General features: G+C 42.6%; 1 protein-coding gene and 1 long non-coding RNA gene across 2 annotated transcripts in view; one reads left to right on the top strand and one right to left on the bottom strand.

Annotated features, from left to right (window-relative positions):
* Positions 1 to 421: 421 nt before the first annotated feature.
* PGRMC2 (progesterone receptor membrane component 2) lies at positions 422 to 12,892 on the bottom strand. The gene is made up of 3 exons (XM_066233259.1): positions 12,450 to 12,892; positions 4,827 to 4,982; positions 422 to 2,643 (listed from the first exon to the last, which is right to left on the bottom strand). Exons 1-3 carry the CDS (start codon positions 12,859 to 12,861, stop codon positions 2,546 to 2,548), a joined length of 666 nt encoding a protein of 221 aa, XP_066089356.1. The 5' UTR covers positions 12,862 to 12,892; the 3' UTR covers positions 422 to 2,545.
* An 85-nt stretch (positions 12,893 to 12,977) lies between these two features.
* Positions 12,978 to 20,950, top strand: part of LOC136306752 (uncharacterized) — an 81,238-nt gene continuing 73,265 nt past the window's right edge. Inside the window, exon 1 of the long non-coding RNA XR_010725675.1 lies at positions 12,978 to 13,575. This is a non-coding gene — a long non-coding RNA (uncharacterized lncRNA). The remainder of the gene's footprint in view (positions 13,576 to 20,950) is intronic.

Here is a 20,950-nt window from a genome sequence, read left to right as displayed (position 1 = left end):
TTTTAACTCAAAAAGGAAGTTTAGGGAATGATTACAAAATCAAATACAGCGAATCAAACCCAATTTAGCCAAGTAGTTTCCATTCCCGTCCTTTAAGTGGATGACAAGGGTGGGACAGGGACCTGGAACAACTAGCGGGGTCTTTCTCAGACATGCCTGATCATAAGCCTTACCAAGGCACGTCTTACAGGTACGAGTCTGGGACCCCTTCCTTTTCAATTCCAGCTCAGCGGGCTGAAAGTTTGGATTGGGACTAAGGTTTTGTATTTTTAACCCTCAAGTCATTCTGAACATCAAGCAAGTTAGGGAAATAGTGGCTAAGAGGGAAAAAACAACAAGACCACCACAGCTCCTGTCCCTTATTTAACATCTGCCCAACACACTGCCTGAGGATGAGAAACACTCAACTGAAAATGAGGAATCGTCTAAGGAACAGTTTATTTCAAATTCAAAACACAAAATTACTCATGTTTCTTAACATATTGCATAATTTTTACTGCATGAATATTCAGGGTTTCTGTATTCACAAGTGTATGTTTACTTCTGAACTTCAGGCTCAAATGATTCATATATATCAGTTTAATACATAAGACATGTACATGAACCAATTTGTTTAGAAAATATTTTACAGAAAAACACACAAAGCATTTACTAAAACTCTTCAGTCGTTACAACCAGTGTTCAGCTAAGAGTCGGCTGAAGTCCATCGTTTTGTACAAGACCTTCCAAGACTGAATATAAGAAAACGTAGGGCAGTCAGTCCTCACTTAACACCGTTGATGGGTTTTACAACTTTAAATGACATGTGAAACCAATTTCACTATAGGTTAATTGACATAAACAAGTGTTAAGTTCCTACAGCACCGCTCAACGTGGACACTGAACAAAACAATGTTATTTGAGGACCTGCTGTATTTTACATACTTTAGCTTATTGCAGTTAAAAGTTCCCCTTTTGATGGCTTCTGCATACATCATACTCAGAAAAGAGGACTTTTCTTTAACTGATGACTTATAAATAAATTTGTCTGTTTTGTTGTAACTTTTCCCCAATATAGACCCAAACAGTCATGATGAAATCAGGTAACTGGATACATCAGGGCTTTTTCAAATTAACACTAGAAGAATTTAATACTATTGGCATAATAGTCTTTGCTGTTTTGTAGCCAATAACTACCACCTGGAATGCTATTACTTCTAGTAAAACCAGTTGGCATCAAAATATAAGGTAAAAATATCTACATTTTTATATTACAATTCTTACCTGAATCTCAGATCTTGAGTGTTCCACAAGTGGACTATCTTCCTAAAGTTACAGTGGATGTGGTACAATGTGTACAGCTTGGTTAACTAGTGTCCACTTTGTCATTTCCAAGACTTTTCCTTATCTTGAATCAAATGCACAACCTTGACTACCATATCATAATGCACTGGCTTACATTTTGTAATATAAAGTCCAACTCAAGCTTATTTTGGTTTATTGTACATGCTTTATTAAAACGATCCTGGTATTTACAGTATCTGCAGAGTCCCAAGGCGCTCACACACATTCAGACACACCCATACAACATCCACACGGTGGCCCATGACCCACACCGGTGAGTGGCGAGGGTCAGACTCCTAACATGAGGCAGCTGTTGGGGGATAGAGCTGTTGATTTGGTTTTCAATTTTTTTGTCGAGAGAAAAGCATGGGGGAATGCATTTGGCCTTTACAATGCTAATTAAGTTTGTGTAATTAACATATACGGCAGTAACACTGAATATTCCTTTACATTCTATGTACACAGAATGACATCAAGGTTTTGCGGTCAACAGAATATTCCAACTTCGGTCTCAATGCTGCTTGTAGTGATTTCTTAATTCATAGGGGCTTTCCCTAAAAACAATTCAAGTCTATGTAAGTGAAATAAGGCACAAGGAAGATTGATTTCATCCAGGGGAAGAGAATTGGTAAAAACTACTTTCAAATGATCTTAACTGTTGGGGTTACTTTGACTTAAATCAGCATGAAATCCCATCCTAATGTCCAAAGATTTGTTAGAAATAAAGGTTTGCTCCTTTTCCCTGACGAAGCCCAACAAGACGAGTTTGGGAATTCACATCACCGTAGCCTAACTGCTGAACCGGATGTGCCCTGCCCCCTGTTTGGCCCCCCCCTCCCTCAGTCCTCACACAAGCGCAGCACGTGAAGTAGGAATCCTTTGCTATTTCTGAGATTGTACACTTAAGTAGCAAGTACATATCTAGTTGTCTTTGATTAAAAAAAAAAAATAAAGAAAAAACAACCTTGTAACTTTCTTGCTTTGTAAAAAAATCTGTCTCCTTTTCAGGACGATGAAGCCCAACCAGACCACTGCAACAAGAGTTTGGCAGCATAAATACTGTCTAGTATTCAGATCTTCAGAGTGAGATTCAGTCAGCTTATACACAATCTGTTGAATGCTTTTTGCAGCAGATGAGCCAATCCTAAAGACGCTGGACATTCTGTGAAAGGGAGTAAGAATTGCAGTTCTGAAGGCCCCTGACTTTGGTTGTTTACAAAGTTCAATCCTGTTTATTGTGATCTTTAGTATCTTCTTCATCTGTATATTCTGACGGTTCTTCTCCTGGTTTTAGCAGTCTGCCTACATAATCATATTTTTCTGAAAGACACATCAAAAGAAAATCAGTAGTGATCAAATGTTTCACTATTCCATTACAAAGCAGGGAAGGTGTTTTTGCCTCTTCATTATGAACAGTGCTTTTCAACCTCTTACATTTGGTGACCAGTGAAAACAGAATTATTTCGGGGACCACTAAGGCAGAAATCACCCTAAGCAAAAGCAAATTTGACTAAGATCACTGGGACTATAATCTTCATACAACATCAGGATGATTAACTCTTTCACAGACAGGCATGAAATCTTTGGCAGACCAGTTCATGGACCCGTGGTTGAAAAACACTGAAACAGTGGTATAGAATAAGCTAAATATTTCCTACTGCTCACCTTGTCTGGTGTTTATACTCATGTAAGGCTCGAACAAAAAAAAAATGGGATTTTATATTGTGTGGGAATAGTGTTTTGCAGGAGAGTGTTCCATACTACCACTTCTTTTTCTAATATTTTTATTTATTGACTTTAGAGAGGAAGGGGGAGAGGGAGGGAGGGAGAGAGAGAGAGACACACACACACACACACACACACACACACACACACATCATTTGTCATTCCATTTATTCATGAATTCATTGGTTGTTGTATGTGCCCTGACCAGGGATCAAATCTACTACCTTGTTGTGTGGAGACAATGCTTTAAACCAATTGAGCTACCTGGCAAGGGCCAGATTACCACTTCTTAATCAAGAACACTGCATCAGAATCACTTAGAGAGAGCTTTTTAAAAATATATGCATGTCCACGACCCACCTCAGAGCTACTTCTCCCAGGTTCTTGTGTTAGGTCTGGAGACATAGTCTGAAACTAGTTTAACTCTATATTATGCACTAAGTCTTGGAATAATTCTTTAAATCGTAATAGCCCAAAGTATAAAGAAACAAGTACAAGTTGGCAACATAGGGGTTTCCAGGCTATTTAAAATCTATAAATGTATTGGATTTTATATAGATAGAACTGACATGAAATAAAATGTACTATTCTATCAAATTCTCTTCTTAGATATGTTACATTGCTTGTTTTTACATATCAGGTGATTAATGCAGAACATTAAGTCCAAGTTGATACATGCTCAGCTATTTCTTGGTCAGGAAACTGAATCTAGGTTAACTAAAATAACTGACAAACCAAGAGGTTAGGAGAGGAGGTCTGCTTTATACAGAACCAATAAAAGTGCCAAGCAGCCAGAACTGCTCCAACAGGTCCACAGGTCGGCTACATCCCCAGTGTCCCATAGGTGGTAATGATTAATGTCACAACGGTATGATAAGAGAGATGAGCCAAGGCCTGGTGGCTCAGCTGGTTAGAGCATTGTCCTAATATGCCAAGATTGTGGGTTTGATCCCCAGCCAAGGCACATACAAGAATAAACCAGTGATGCCTGCCAAACCAGGTGGTGGTGCAGTGGGTACGGCGTCGGCCTGGGATGCAGAGGACCCAGGTTCAAGACTCTGAGGTCAACAGCTTGAGCGCGGGCACACCAGCTTGAGTGTAGGGTCACTGGCTTGAGTATGAGATCACAGATATGACCCCATGGTCACTGGCTCAGCTGCAGCCCCTGATCAAGGCACGTATAAGAAAGCAATCAATGAACTAAGTTGGCACAATGAAGAATTGATGCTTCTCATCTCTCTCCCTTCCTGTCTGTCTGTGCCCATCTGTCTCTCTCTCACTGAAAAAAAAATTAAAAAAATAAAAATAAACCAATGAGTGTATAAATGAGTGGTATAACAAAGTTGATGTCTCTCTCTCTCCCCTTCCTCTTTCTCTCTCTAAAATCAGTATATAATTTAAAATAATTTTTAAAAATAGAAATAACATTTTTCCTTATGGTCCAAGAGTAAAGTCAATAAAATAATTTAGAATAAATTATATTATTATATTAGTAATCAGTTCAGTTTTAAATATAAGCCTGTATTTTAAAAAAACTGTAACTTAATAAACAAGCCTTATACCACTAAAGGTGTCACATTTTTGTTATTTTATAGTTTGTAACAAATCAATTTTTAAATAGGAATTTTATAAATCACAAGTAACAATCATATAGCTATATCAAATAATAATGGCAATGAATACATACAGCATCCTTGGGCTCTTAAAGAATGTGAAGTAGCATTCATTTTCTTTGGCTATAAATTATAATTTCCAAAGAACCCAACAAAATGAAGTACCTTTAAACTGCATTTCCCATTCTCGAACACTCTCCATCTGTACGGCATTCAAATCTGAGAGATCATCATATTCGTCTTTCAGTGCATCTTTATCTAGACAAAATGTCGCCAGTCCTCTGGAGGCATCCCTACCAGCAAATATTCCATATGGACCCGCTGGGGGAGAAAACAGAAATTATTTAGATAACCTAACAATATTTTAGAATGTCTCAAAGGAACAACTCAAATAAAAAAACTTCACAATGACTCATATTTGCCCACAGCCTTAATTTCAAAACACACACAGATACTAGATGAGACAACGAGAAGAAACTTGGTGAAAAAATCTATCTTTTGACTAAAGTAAAGCTTTATTCTGAAAATTTAAGCCTTAAATTTCCATTATTTCAGATACCCCAAAACTTGTATTCAGAGATAAAGATTGAGGAACTAGGGAGGACAGGAAACCCGAGCAGTTAGGTTTGAAGGCCAGTTTGCTTGCAAATGATGCTTTACTGGCTGCTGTTAATTCATTTTGGCATCTAAAAATAATTGACAACATCCACTGGATAAGTACCATACACAAACTCGAGTTAGGGATCTAAAATATTTTACCATAAACTAGCTGCCTTAAGCAAGAGTTAAGTTCCTACGGCATCTTTCTGGTCACAAAAATATCACCAAATTCTAAATAAAGACTCAAACCACTTGTAATATTAAACATTAACATAAATGTGAGCTATACATTTAAGAAAGATGAATAAAAACAAGGGAATTCTTTTCAACCTGCACATTCCAGTTCAGGGTCAAGGGAGGCCAGAACTTATCCCAGCAGCTCGGGGTTAAGAAGGGACCCACCTGGACAGGATGCCTGTCCATCACAGGGCACTAACATCTATGTTCACTTAGACTGAGACAACATAGACACGCCAGCTCACCTAACATGCACATCTCTGGGATGTGGGAGGAAATCAGTCCTCAGAGAAAACCTATGCAGACATGGGGTGAATATGCAAACTCCACAGACAGGGCCCCAGTTGGGAATCATTTATTTTTCTCATTATTATAACAAAATGTTGAATAAAACAGTTATTCAAGGACCTGCTGTACAACCAAAGGGAAAAAATATATTCATCAAAGGAATGAAAAACCAAAACTAGACTTGAAGAGAAGTAAAAGATAGTGGCACAATAGCACTGAAGATTTTAGGTACAAGAATCTAATTTTATATCCGAAAACTATTATTCCCGAGTGAGGGAAGACAAAAGGAATATTTTTCTACCTCACTAAAATTATGACACACACTTCTCTAAAATGAAAACGGAACCCTGAAAAAAGGAATAAGATGCAAGAAACAGTAGTGAATAAAGAAAATAATAATTATGTTGACTACTGAAAAAAGGTAATAAAAATTTAACCAATTTGGGGGTGGGGTTTGAAAAATCACAGTAACACTGAAAATAGGGTGGGGGAGGCGGGAGTGGAGTTAACGCTTTCTAACCTGGGACATGGCTATGCCATATAGTAACAACTCCAAGGGACCCATCCATCTGTGTATGTGGTAGTTTGGTATATTTATTAAGACATTCTGTAAATGCCAGAACAGCGTCTTAAAGAGACAGGGTTTTTTTTTCCTACATCAAAAGTGTTTGGCTGAAATTCTTACATTGTTCAGAATAGTGTCTCTAGCAAAAGCTTAAGGAAATCACCAAAAGAACAGAAACAGAATGCATAAAAAAGTGGAAGAAATTTTTGAAAACTGACCTGAGAAGGGGGAAGGAAAAATGGAAAAAAGAGGTAAAGAAAAGTATGATAAAAATAAATTAGTAAATACGATGGTAGAAATAAATCTAAATAGTAATAACAAACTTATTAAGCTGTTAAAAGACATAGTGTTTGTAACAATGAGTGAAAAACACCCAGCTATTGGTTATTTATAAGGGAAAAATAAAACATAACAGATTGGTTAAAAGTAAAAGGACGGAAAAAGAAACACCGAGGAAATTAACACTAATCAAGTACAGGTAGAAGTCAAATCTGAAAACCAGTAAGTACAGTAAGTAGCACTGTAATGAAATCCAGCCAACACTTTCTTAGTATTTAAAAATGGAGCTGAAATCCTGTATTAAAGATCTGGAGATGGGATGGGGGTTCTAAGAGCAGAGCAGTTACTTAGTGATGTCTGTCTGTCATGGGTATGGGTGGGCCAGGGGCTGGCATGAGGAATTGGCTATGCCACAGGTTGAAAAGTACTGTTAAAAGATAAATGGCTAACTCCATGTGTTACTAAATCTTCTCTTTTCTTCCAGCTTAAATAGTGTCTTACTCCTTTATACATGCTTTCCTTTTATTTTGAGAGAGACAGAGACAGGAAGTGGAGAGACAAAAAGCACCAACTCATAGTTGCGTCACTTTAGCTGTTCATTTACTGCTTCTTATATGTGCCTTGACTGGGAGGCTCAAACCAGTGACCGTGGCATCATGTCAATAAGCCCGCACTCAAACCGACGCCAAGGTCTCAGGGTTTGGAACCTGGGACCTTGGTGTCCCAGGTCGACACTCTTTATCTACTTCTCCACCACCACCACCAGTCAGGCTAAGCTATCCTTTTATACTTGGCAGTAGTCTTTAACATAAAATTTCCTCAAAGACTAAAAACAAATAATGATATTTAACTCAGAGGAGCCAACCACGTAGGTATTGTAGAAAAAACTAGTATCCATTTGAGCAGACTATTAAAATTCATCAGAAAACTAAGCAGATCCTTTTTCTCACTGGTAGGTAATGGATGTGAATAGGCATTAAGCCCCAGCCGACTCAGTTGGCTTCAAAACAAAGCTGGGACGAGAGCTGGGTAATGTCAGTAGGACATCCAGGAAGGGGTAGGGCAAGTTGAGCCTGGTATATATGTTACAACTCTTGCTTTAAATGAAATTATGCAAACTGTAAGTGAACATATTCAAGATAAAGTTCAGGAAAAAAAGGAAAAACACTCCAAAGGTCCATGTATGTGTTCTTTTCCCCAATCTTCCAAATATTAGACATCTCATTGGGTATGTCTTATGTATGACTAATTTTTTCCCCCAGGGTATTTTTTTAAAATTTTATTTATTCATTTTAGAGAGGAGAGAGAAAGGGAGAGAGAGAGACAGAGAGGGAGAGAGAGAGGAGAGAGAGACAGAGAGAGAAGGTGGGAGGAGCTGGAAGCATCAACTCCCATATGTGCCTTGACCAGGCAAGCCCATGGTTTTGAATCGGTGACCTCAGCATTTCCAGGTGGATGCTTTATCCACTGCACCACCTCAGGTCAGGCTTCCCCAGGGTATTTTAAAAGTTAAAGTTGAAGAAAATATAGCTTTGTATATATCAAAATACTCTCCCTGGAATAAGGGGGAAGCAATGTATCTAAATTTCAGAAATATGTGATAAACAATTAGAAAGGTAAACTGTATAATCTCTTGCCATCCTAAAGAATAAAAACACTGGCCCCAGCTGGTTATCTCAGTGTGTTGAAGTGTCATCCTGAAATGCTGAAGTTGCAGGTTCGATCCCAGGTCAGGGCACATAAGGGAAGCAACCAATGAATGCACAATTAAGTGGAACAATAAATGAATAGCCCCCCTCTCTTTCTCTCTCCTTTCTTTATGTCTCTCTAAAATCAATCAATTAAAACAAACAAACAAGCAAGCAAAAAAACCCCCAGTCTGCCTGACCTGTGGTGATGGTGGCACAGTGGCTAAAGGTCTGCTGAGTTCAAAACCCTGGATTTGCCTGGTCAAGGCACATACGAGAAGCAACTACTACACGTTGATCCTTCCTGCTCCTACACCACCATTCTCTCTCTCCTATCGCTAAAATCAAATAAAATCTTTTTTTGTGTGTGAGAGAGACAGAGACAGGACAGACAGGAAGGAAGAGAGATGAGAAGCATCAATTCTTTCTTGCAGCTCCTTAGTTGTTCATTGATTGCTTTCTCACATGTGGCTTGACCAGGGGGCTACAGCCAAATCAGTGATCCCTGACCCCCTGTTTAAGTCAGCGACCTTGGGCTCAAGCCAGTGACCCTGCACTCAAGGTAGTGAGCCCGAGGTCGAGCTGGATCAGCCCAGGCTCAAGCCAACGACCTCGGGCGACCTCGGGGTTTCTAACCTGCGTCCTTTGCATCCCAGTCCTATGCTCTATCCACTGTGCCACTGCCTGGTCAGGCTCAAATAAAATCTTTAAAAAAGAAAAAACTCCCACTGTTTTTAGTAGAGTTCCACTGCAGCACTATTAAATCAAATTAAATTATACTATCTGTTTGAATCTTCCTAATTGACTCTAGAAACCTGTGAAATTATGTTGTGATACAATGGGAAAGGACAGCTGTGAAACCAGTTGCACTGGGTTTGATTTCTCACTTTGCCACTTACTAGATATGTGACTTTGGGCCAAATGTCTTTGAGTTGATTTCCACATTTGTAAAATCAGAACATCTTCAGAAATGGCAATATCCTATGGAGTCACTGTTCAATATTGTAACTATGTGGCTACTGAGTACCTGAAATGTCACAAGTGTGAATGAGGAATTCAATCAGAAATTATATTTAATCTAATAAATGTCAAATGCCCCATGTAGTTTGTGGCTTCCATACTGGACGGTACAACACAAAGCCGCCGTGAAAGTGTTTCTTTGAGGCTCCAGATGCTTATGGGAACCAGGAGAGGGTATAAAACAACAACAGAAAGATAGCTTCTTTACAAGTTTATCCCCAAAAGCAGTTGACCTGAAATGCCATAGATAGCCTTTGTGGTCAAATATATCGGGATCTGAATGCCACATCTGTGTATGCGCAGCCAATTTACCCAAGCCCCGAAACCTCAGGCTGCGTCCGCAGAGCAGGGCTACCTACTCCCCTCACTGAGGCCCAGTGCAGAGGACAACTTCATTCACCTGGTGGTGTAGTAGGTCCTTAACCAATCTGGTTTCCTTTCTCCTCCCACGTTCATTGTTTCTCACATGACCACTTTCTTCACATGCTGGCTGAGTGCCCCAACTGTTACTAAATTTAATATAATGTCAACTGTTTGCTAGCATGTGCTTAAACACTAAACAGTCAATATTTAGGGACTTGCACTTTAAAAATGACCAAAAAAGAATCTTCAACATAGAAAAAAGAAAACCTTTAGAAAACAAATCTTGAACTCTAAAACTATTATTGTAAAACGAGAGTAGATATTGGCTAAGCATAGAAACTAGGATTTCTGGCGCTCTTAGCTCATTCTTTCAAGCTACAAAGATTCTCAGATAAGGATTACTGCTTGAATTATTCTGCTTAATTAATCTGAGGATGAAAATAAAGAAGAAATGCAAAACTGAACTTATATCTGTTTCATAGCCAGAAATTCGGCTTCAAGACTTTTGCAAAGTGCTGTTATCTTTTACATATTCCAAGCCCATCAGATGATCCAGATACCTTTAAGGTTCCTTTCAATATTAAAATATTCCAAGTATCTCTATTAGGTTGTTGAACAATAAATACCTAGAATAAAATTATTGCCTGTCACTCTCAGGCTACTGATCAGGAGCTGGGAATTGGGAGAAGATCACCTAAAACAGACTTCTCCCTTGTTGTTTGAGTCCCCTCACTGCTCAAGCCACACAAAGCCTATCTACATTACACCTATGATTCTTATCTTAATTTTTAATTTCTGTTGCAGAACATTTGCTGCTGGAGGCTGCCAAACTAAGTCTATGGCTGTCTTGCCTAGTTATTTTCAGACAGTGGCAAGGCACAATGTGTGAGGACCAATATGGGTCTTTGCACTAAAACTTTCTTTGCTTCACTCTCAGTTTAGGCAGGGGCTACAGAAGCAGATCTTTTAGTTGGATAAGCTCTCTATTAAAAATTCTAAACCAGTACACAATTTCTAATTACTGAACACACAGTTTAGTATCAGAGGGGGAACACTTGAGGTACAAAATACCATGTAAATTCTGACTAAAAAAACCCTCCAAATTAACTACTGTATTTAATTTGGTCTGTACATCTAAATAATGTACTTTGGCCCTATCTTCTTGTCTCACATGCTCTTATGTAAACAAAAAAAGTACTAATAACTATTTAGGCTGATATAAGGCATCTGTTTTCCATATTCATATAATTAGAAGCAAATACTTTATAAGCTATCTACAACTTAGTAAGGTTAAATATAGACATACACACAAAAATACAGGCAACTAAGAAATACACACAAAATCTCCAATTTCTTACCTCTATTCTAATTAACATACAACACACCAAAGCACTTCTAAACTATCTTGTAACCAAGTAGCACTGAAATCAGAAGTATATATTTGCAAGTGTCAATCATATATACCAAAAGACTGAATCAGAGAGACCAACTTGTCTTTAAGACTTGCCAACCCCCTTGACTTCAAGGCATGGATATACTGCATAACTCACTCTTGTTCTCTAATTTCATTACTTATGTCTTACTATAGGCACTTTTTAAAAAACCTTAGAATTAATTACCACACAACCAGGATGTACTATACAATCAATTCAATGGTACAGCAACAGTATCCATAAGTCTGAACTGAAGCTTATTAGCATAACCTGAAGTGTATGCTATAAGTAGGTAGTAAAAGAAGGATTGCTACACCAAACGCCCTACACACAGTTCTCCGAAAGCAAAGTTCTAGATAGGTGTAACTTGCAAAACTGGTGCATGGGGGTACGAATTTATAGCTTTTAAAAGTTTTTTTCTTTTTCTCTGTGAAAGCACAGCCAGTCACTACCGACATGTATTTGAATACTTGCCTTCCTACTACAAAAAAAAAAAAAAATGGAAAAAAAGACGAAAGGAAAGGAAGAAAGAGAAAGAGAGGAAAGAAAAGCGAAAGAGCAAAAGAAAGAAAGAAAAAGAAAAGAGCAGAGAGAGAAAGAAACACCAAACTGACATGCCAGCTGGGTAGAGGAGCTCCACCTCCAAAACTCTGGGCAAATCCCTTACTAGTCTTTCTTCAGATCTGCATTTGATCTGTTCTCATCCAACAGACGTTGTCAATCTTGGAAAGCATCGCCACACAAAAACTAGTTTTTTTTAAAAAGTGTGAAGTGTTGCTTATATGCCCAAACCTCACTGGCTCGGGCGCTGGGACTGGGGACTACGTGTACTACACACACCGTGGCCCTATGGGGAGCAGTAGTGGGAAAAGGAGACTTGTGGCAAAAAGACAAGAACGAAGAGCTGTGAAGGACGGCGCCCAGAACTCGAGGCCCCTCCTAGAGACACCTCCCCTGCCTCCCGCCCCCGCCTAACCCTGGAATCAGACAGCCCGGGAAGGCTGGAGGGACTGCTGACAACCGCGAGGCTTTTGAAATCTTCAGCCCCCGGGAAGGCTGCGAGGGGAAACGGGACGGGACCCAGATGCCAGCTGAGAGCTGCTTCCCGGGGCGACAGGGGCCCCCGACTGCGGGACTAGCTGGAGGTGCTCGCGGCCGGGGGCGTGTGCGGGGCGGGCAGTTCCAGGTGCGGACACCGAGGCGCGGAGGTCCAGACTCGGAGAAAGCTGGGCCGACGACCCGGCGCCCCGAGTCCTCCCCATCGAGAGGGGGTGAGGCCCGAGCCGCAGGGGTCCCCCCTCCCGCTCCCGCTCACCAGGGCCGTAGAACTTGCTGCCTTTGGTCACGTCGAAGACTTTCCCATTGACCGCGAGCAGGATGCGCGGGGTGCGGGCGCCGTCGTACTGGCGCAGCTGCTCCAAGCTGAAGTCGCGCTTCTTCATGCGCGGCAGAGCGGAGGCCGGGCTCTCTTCGCCCGGCCCGGGCCCGGCGCCCAGACCCCGGCGCCCCCAGCGCACCCACAGCCGGTAGGCCCCCAGTAGCACCAGCGCCACCAGCGCCACGTTCAGCAGCATCTCCCCGCCTCCCGTCAGCAGGGCCAACGCCGCTGCCGCCCAGCCGCCCCCTTCCGCTGCCGCTCCCGCTCCCGCGCCGCCCAGGCTCTCGCTGCTGCCGTCACTGCCGCTCTCCAGGGTGCCTGGCTTCCCGTCCCCATCACCCGCCGCCATCACTGCCCGCCAGCGCCTTCCTCTTCGTCCCCACCCCCTGCCCTCCCCAATCCCGCGGCCAGCCCCGCCCACCCGGGGACCTCGCAGCCAATAACGTAAGGGGAGGGGGCGGGGTCAGGCCGGCTCCCGATTGGCTGTTGACGGGGTAACGTTGTCGAGGATCTCCCTCCTCCACCCCTCCTTTGCGGGCCGCGCTCGCGGGCGACGCTCCGCCCACCTCTCCCCACACTTCCCTGCTGTCGCTCTCAGCCTCGGCTCTTTGAGGGGAGAGGCCGGGGTTGAAAAAAGATGCTGCTCCGGGCGCGCGCTCAGGGGCGGGGCGACACCATGGCGCGTGCGCGGGAGTCGGAGCGCCACGCGCTCTCCTTTCCTCCGGCAGCCCCGCCCCGCCCAGCTCCCTCGCCGTGTGCGTGCGCCCCAGAATCGCTTCCCTTCGCAGCCCTGGGTTCGCGTCAGCGACCTCCCGCTTGTCGGCTGTCGCTCCGCCCGGGCGCTTCACGTGCTCCGTAGCGGCCGCGGGGACCGCTGGTGGCTGGTGGGAGGCCACGATAGACTTTTAACTGCCGGCGCGACCTGGCGAGGGGCGGCTGTCCCTTCCCGGGGCGCCGGGAACACGGGCGGACAGGTCGAGCTGCCGGTCCCCCGCGTGCGGAGAGCGTGTGGAGCCCGCGGCGGCGGCCGGAGGAGAGCGTTCTTGCGGCCTTTAGACGGAAGGTGACGTTGTTCCCGAAACCGTCTCGACCTCCGGCCTCGGTGTCCCCGCGGGAGCCCCCGTGCGGGCCCCGCGCCCTGGCGCACGCGATTGGACGCGCTGTCACCTGCCCGGGTCTGTCTGGGTCGCCGCGTCCTCGCGCCCCGCCGCACCCTGGCCCCCCTGCCGCACGGCCGGCTTGCAGGATGAACCGAACGCGTGGAGCAGAGGCCGGGCCGGCGCGAGGCGTGCGGCCGGGGCGCGGAGTGTTCGCTTCGGCTCTGGGGAGCGAAGTCCGGAAAAGGACTAGGTTTTATAGCGGGGGGGGGGGGGGGCGCTTTCGGAGGAGCCACGGGAGAGAACGAGAACGCCCGTGGCAGGCCCACCCCAGAGGGCTCTCCTGGGGTGGGGGGTGGCAATGGGGGCGAGAAGGGGAGTCCAGGGAGGGGCCGCGCGTTTGCGCAGCAGGTGCGGGAGATGAGCGTTCACGGTGCGGTCAGAGCGGGGGTGTGCGGGCTTTTCCACGAGGCCCCACGCACGAGCATGGTGGGGGCGGGCTGCCCCTCTGCCTGTGTCACGGACCAGCCACAGGCATGTACTTAAAGGAGTCAGCAGGGCCGGATTCCAGTGAAACTTGATTTATAGACACGGAAGTGTTATTATTTTGTGCACCAATCATTTAAAAATGTGAAAAACACTTTCCCCCCCTCCCTGGAGTTACCAAAAACCCCACCGCCACATAGTTTGGTGACCCCTGCTTGAGCGGTATTATCGTGAGGCGGAGTGAACAGGATTGCATTGGGAATTAGGAAGTGACCATGTCATCTGACCTCTGATCTGTAATACATTTGGGAGTGAAAAGGGGCACTATTAATTACACCGAGAGAACAGGATTAGTAAAATCGCGATATTATACCAGGTAAGTCTGAACGAGGAGTCATCCTAATGTTAAGGATTAGAGTGATGGAAACAAGAAGATTGAGAAGAAATTGGTTTTTTTTTGGGGGGGGGGGAGGAGATGGCTGTAGCAATCCTGGGTGTCATACAGTTGGGACAACATCAACCAGCAAAAAGACACTCCACCCCCCCACAGCCAGAGGCTGTACAGCAGGGAAGGCACCCCTATCTTTCTGACCAGAAGTGGGTCATGACCTCTTCCCTAAAGCAGTAAATGACAAAGAGCATGGGGCCACCGTGACTGGTTAGTGTTTACCTGGTTTTGGCAGTTCTTACGCAGGACTGTGGCAACAAGTTGCTGGACTTTTAGCATCATTGGCCCCTTCCCACTAAATGTCAAGAGTGCATCCAGGCATTGTGACACCAAAAAGAAAAATAAAAGAAAGGGAAAACCAAAACAAGCCTCTTTCCATCCACCCCACACACATGCCCTATAGCAGGGGTCAGGAACCTATGGCTCATGAGCCATGTGGCTCTTTTGATGGCTGCACCTGGCTCGCAGACAAATCTTTAATAAAAAAATGTTAAAAATATAAAACATTCTCATGTATTACAATCTATTTCCTACCACTCATGTTCATGGTTGTGGGTGGCTGGAGCCAATCACACATGTCCTCCAGGATAACACCAAATTTTTATTGGATAATGCATAGTGTACACGGGTCATTGTATGGCTCTCATGGAATTACATTTTAAAATATGTGGCATTCATAGCTCTCAGCCAAAAAGGTTCCTGACCCTTGCCCTATAGAGATGATACTAGTTTAGAACTACTGGCTTAGACCAAGCAGGATTTACTTGGAGCTGAATAGTATAGGCTCTTTTTCCTGGTTGGTTTAGTAGAAATAGAAGAATTGAGCAGTATTGAAGTTCTTTTGTCAAGGAAGTAAGTAGGGTGAGGAATTTGGGTAGGTAACCAACATTGCCATGGGAAGTAAAAAGTGTTTCATACCCTTGATAAAATAAATAGCTTCTTTGCACTTGAAACCCTTCCTCTTTTCCTTTCTTCTTTATTTTTTTTTTTTTTTTTAGTTTTCTGAGCAATTTATTCTAAGCCCTGACCTGGTCTAGGATGGACACCCCCCTCCCTCCGCCCATAACAATCTCAGTTGTGATATTCCTGCTTTGAATACTGCATTAATTCTCTGACTGGAGGCCTACTCTGTTTTCCTTCATTCCCACAGGACGGAACTAGTCCTATATGCTGGTTTCCTTTATTCGGGCACCTTTCTGCACCTACTTAAAGTAAAGAATTCAGAAATTTCAGTTGGCACTTAAAGGGCCCCCAAAAATTCACAAACACCTTCCCTGCCCACCCCTTCCACAGCAGACCTAATCCACTTTTTCTATTACCCCTGACACACCCTCTATTGCTGTGACGTATTTCCCTTTACAATAACTAGTCTCATTCCCCTCCGTTGCTAAGTTCATTCCCCATTCTAAGAATTGACTCATGCTGTTTCCTCACTGAGAGTACTTTAGTACCTTAAAACAGTAACCATTTTATTATCTCTGATGGTTTTATAGGTTGAATGGGCTCATGGACAATTGCCTGATTTTGCTGAGCATCTCTCATGTGGTTCTAGACAGGTATTGTCTGGGGCTGTGACAATTTGGAGGTTCCACTGAGATGCTATAATGGCTAAGCCCTTCTTCCCAGTGCTATCCCAGGGCCTCCGCTTCACATAGCCTAGCAGAGTAGCTCAATTTCTTACACAGTGGCTCAGGACTCTCAAAAGTGCAGAATAAAGAGCTTCCAGGTTTTTGTAGGTCTTCTGCATGGGAAGAACACATTCTATTGGCTAAAGCAGTCACAAAGCCAGCTCAGTTTCAAGGAGAGGGGACATAAACTCCACCTCTTGATGAGAATTGGGGAGAAGAGTAACAATTTGTGGTCCTCTTTAATCTACCACACAGTGTCTAATGGTGGCAGGACCAAGTTGAAAAAAACCCTTGGCAAGTACACGTGGCAGGGTGAATGAGAAATACATCTATTCTAAGTCACTGAGATATTTGGCGTAGCAAACAAAGCCTCATCTATACTAATAACAGAATTTGGTACCAGAAGTAAAGCACTACTGTAACAAAAAAACTAAAAATGTGACATTCACGTAAATGGAAATGTTACAGATGTTAGTGGTTGGTTGGTAGGCAGCATCCAGGAATCTCCCAGCAAATCTAGCTCAGAAATTTGAGCTCAATAAATATTTCTCAAATAAGAGATACTGTTTCTTGTAGTTCTGTTATATTTCCCTCTTTTAGGGGAAAACACTTCTTTCCCACATCAGATGTTTCTCGAAGTAAGGAAGGGATGCCACTAACATACCACCTGATCCGCTTTTCCATTGCTACTAGCAAGTTTCCTGATGTGTAAGTTTGGCACGTGCAACCCACCTTCTTCCTTCCTTTCCCCTTTTCATAGAAACCAGGCCACCCACAGAAAGTTTGCTTTCTGCTCGACGGCTTTTTTTTTTTTTTAAAGTTGGTCACCTTAATAATCACAACTTTTAAATATTTATTCATTTTAGAGAAGAGAGTTAGAATGAGAGGGAGAGGGGAGCAGGAAGCATCAACTCCCATATGTGCCTTGACCAGGCAAGCCCAGGGTTTTGAACCGGTGACTTCAGTATTCCAGGTCAACGCTTTATCCACTGCGCTACCACACGTCAGGCTTCATACCACAAGTTTCTGCTGCCCATGCCAAGGGAGGCCTGGGATAAGCTTCAAAGATACTTCCTCGGGGGGAAGGAGAGCCTCCGTTGTAGGAGCTCAGTTCACTGACAGGCAGTAACAAAACCTCTTGTTTGAACTTGAATTCACAAGAGCAAGGGATTTCAATGTTGGACATCGATAATTTTGGACTTGAACATGAAATTGATACTAATTATTTTGGGCTGTACTTTAGAACAAGATAATTTAATCTCTGAACTTTTCATTTTCCCCTGGAAAACTCATGCTTAGAGATGTTCATAATGAAATTGATGCCATCTTTTTGGCTCTTGGTTTTTAGACCATTTTTCTGTAATCTTTTGATCTTTTAGAACTTCTGAATATATTGAATCAGGTAGTGGGACATACTTTGAGATGGGCATAGGACTGGTTGTGAATTATATATAGCCTTGGGCTCCAAACAGCATTAGAGCTGATTTAATTGGTGTGTCGTTCTGACCCAGTCAGCATTCTGGGAACAAACTCTACTTGACCACTGGCCCCCAGGAGAGCCCACAAAACAGGTGGAAACAGGAGGGGAGAAGTGGCCTTAGGAAGATGGGATTGGAACTACCCTACTTGACTGTTGACTTCTTACTCAAAGGGAATAACCATATCCCAAGTTGATCTCATTGTGTAAGCTGAAAGGGATGAGGCAGTTTTTGCTGACACACCTTCCCCAACATAATTTCTAAGTTGACACGTAAATTTTGTATTCTAAATATAGCTTCAAAAGGTGTAATTTCTGGTGTACTATAAATATGAATATTTTAAAGTGAAAGGGGCTATGCCTCTTAAAAGAGCATTTCATGAAATTAAATCCCATAGAAACTGAACACTTGCTATCATCCATTTTACAGAAATTTTCATTATTCTTTTCTCTCTTTGAATTTGTCTTTTCATTCTACTTCCCCACAGGAAGTTTAAAAGTATATTTTGTCTCCCCCTCAATTCCAAAATATGATACTGGATTATTCTTTCAAACCACCAAAATAATACATGCTCTTTGCAATAAGCCTAAAATACAGAGATGTGCAAAGAAAAAGATAAAACTTTTTCCTCTCACAATCACATACAAATACTGTATACACAGTGTGCTTTTAAATTTATATACTTTTTTTTTAATTTGAGAGAGAGAGAGGCATCAATTCATTGTTCCACTTGGTTGATCCATTTAGTTGTGCACTCATTGGTTGCTTCTTGTATGTGCTCTATCCGGGGATCGAAATTGTGATTTCAGCACACCTGGACAACGCTCAATCCATTGAGCCACCTGGGCATGGCCAAAATATATAGTCTGTGCCATATAGTGTGTATAGTTCTCCCCTCCATCCCACCCTACCTCGGCGATATGGACCTCATTTCAGTACCTGCTGGATTCCAGGCACTATGCTTCATCTCATCTACCCCATAACTACCATATAGGGTAGGTACTGTTAGCCCTATTGGGTGGACAAGAAACTGAGATATGATAAATTTGTTAAAGGTCATACAGCTAATGATTGTGGAGTGGCAGTTTGAACTTGGGCAATGTGGTTCCTGAGTTCACAGTGCTAGCCACTGCCTTTTACTATCTCCCAAATAATGCTATTTTTGTTCTTTTAAATAACTGTACAATATTTATTTGGATGTCCAGAATTTATTCAGTCATTCTCCTATTAATGAATGATGAAAGTTATATATTTTTTTCTCACTACTTAAAATGCTTCAGTATATAAATTATCCAAAGCCGAGTTTGAGGTCAGAGAGCATAGTTATTGTATTATACATGGCCAGATTATGTTCCGAGGATTATGTAGCATTCTTACACACTAAGAAATTGAGGACCGTATCTGTTTCCCTATACCCTCACTAGTCCTCATGATACTGATGTTTTTAAGGGTTTTTGTTTGTTCGTTTGTTTGTTTGTTTTGGGCACTGTGGTCTAAAAAAACAGTGCACCTTTGATTTGATTTGCATGTTTTCTGACTACAGGTGAGGTTGAGAATTTTTCTGCATGTTTTTGAGATATTTACATTTTCTTTTCCATGATTTGTCTATTCATTTCCTCTCCCGTTTCTTTCTTTCTGTTGGGTTTTGTCTTTTATTATTTGGGGGGGTATTTATAGTAGTAATAATGTTAACCCTTTTCCTGATGTGTTCAAATGTTCATTCACCTTTTCATTTTTTAAAGGCATCCTTTATAGAAATGCTTACTTTTCATGTGGTGAATCTGTTGGTCTTTTCCTTCATGGTTTGGGGCTTTCTGAAATTGACAGGTTTTAGGATCTGTCTTCATTAAGGACTAGACACCCAGACACCACTGTCCTTGGAGGATACTTGACGGGCTTTGATAAATTTTGTCTAAGACTCTTTGACCTTTGCTGCTACTTCCCAATCTCCTTCTGAGGACTGTTCTTTCTTGGGACTTGTTATTACATTCAAGCAAAGCCATTCTGGCCTGGTTGTCATTTGTCACTTATAAAAGTGTGTTTGCATGTCTTTGCTCTGAAATGCTATGTGCTAATTTTCTGTTTCCTATTCTTGGTTTTAACAAGTAATCACCACAGGGTCTTCTGTGTTTTGAGCTTGGGGCATCTTTAGCCTGAGTTCTTAAGCTTTATAGAAGCAGTTTAGAGGGAAGATACGCACTTGGTACGAGGACTGAGGATGGTGAAGGTAAATTGGTAGTGGGGAGGTTGTGGGCTTGACAGTGAGTTGAACTCTCTTTGATGGTGTGTAATCCCGAGGAGGCTGTTCCAAGCCTCAGGGCTTTTTTTTTTTCTTCTCATAAAATGGAAGTGATAGTATGCTGCTCTGAGGCCACTCTTGGACAGTGCAGGTTAGCCTCTAATAGTTAATTTAGAAGTTTCTTCCTTTTTGGTCACCCTTCAAGAAAACTTGAATGAAGTCAAGCCTTTACCAATTACCTTGGTACTCCTGTTGGCAAAACAAAACTCTTTTCATTTGCTGTCAGCCCATAAAAGAGGGTTAAACTTTTTTGGCTTTAAAACTAGAATCCTGTACAGAGTCTCTGGAATGCACTGCCCATGTTTCATTATTGAAAAGAGAAACACTTAAACTCTCGGTGGAAATTAAATTTGAGTTCATGTTACACAAACCATGGCTTAGGACCAAGGATCCCAGATAGAGCATGCATGGGTGGGGATGGACACTAGGGACAAGAGTCTGGCCTGCTTCTGGGTGGATTTCAAAATGTGCACAGAATTTGTTACAAGTCTTCATTAATCAGCCCATCGAAAAGAAAGTTAGAAGATTATCCACCAAGCCTGTGCTCTCACTCAGACTGGTGATCATGAAACCAATTAGTGAAGACAGTTTGTTGATGGCTCATTTGTTGGTGTTCCTAGATAGCAGCCAATTTTAGGGCATTTGGAGCTAAGTACTGGGGCTGAGACGCTAAAGAGAAGAAGTGAGTTTCAGGAGAATGTATGCCTAACCTGGTGTAATGATCTGTCATCTTCTCTGTCTTCCACTTGACCTTGAAGACAGCACAGACCTGCTCTTCATTGGGATCCAATAAACTAGGGGAGGGAGCATTAAACCAGCTCCCAGCTTACAAGTCTTGCTGTCCTTCAAGCTAGGGCCTTGGAGGGTTCAAGTTTTATGTAGGAATGTAATGCCACTCTGTATAAGCTATTTGAATATCGTATTTGAGTGCTCTAAGATACTGTGTGGGATGGTGAGTGTGTATCCACGAGAGACGGAGGTGAGGGACAGAGCGAAGGAGGT

This window comes from Saccopteryx bilineata, chromosome 1, assembly GCF_036850765.1.
Source record: "Saccopteryx bilineata isolate mSacBil1 chromosome 1, mSacBil1_pri_phased_curated, whole genome shotgun sequence".
NCBI classification, from domain to species: domain Eukaryota; kingdom Metazoa; phylum Chordata; class Mammalia; order Chiroptera; family Emballonuridae; genus Saccopteryx; species Saccopteryx bilineata.
This window is presented reverse-complemented; position numbering and strand designations above follow the sequence as displayed.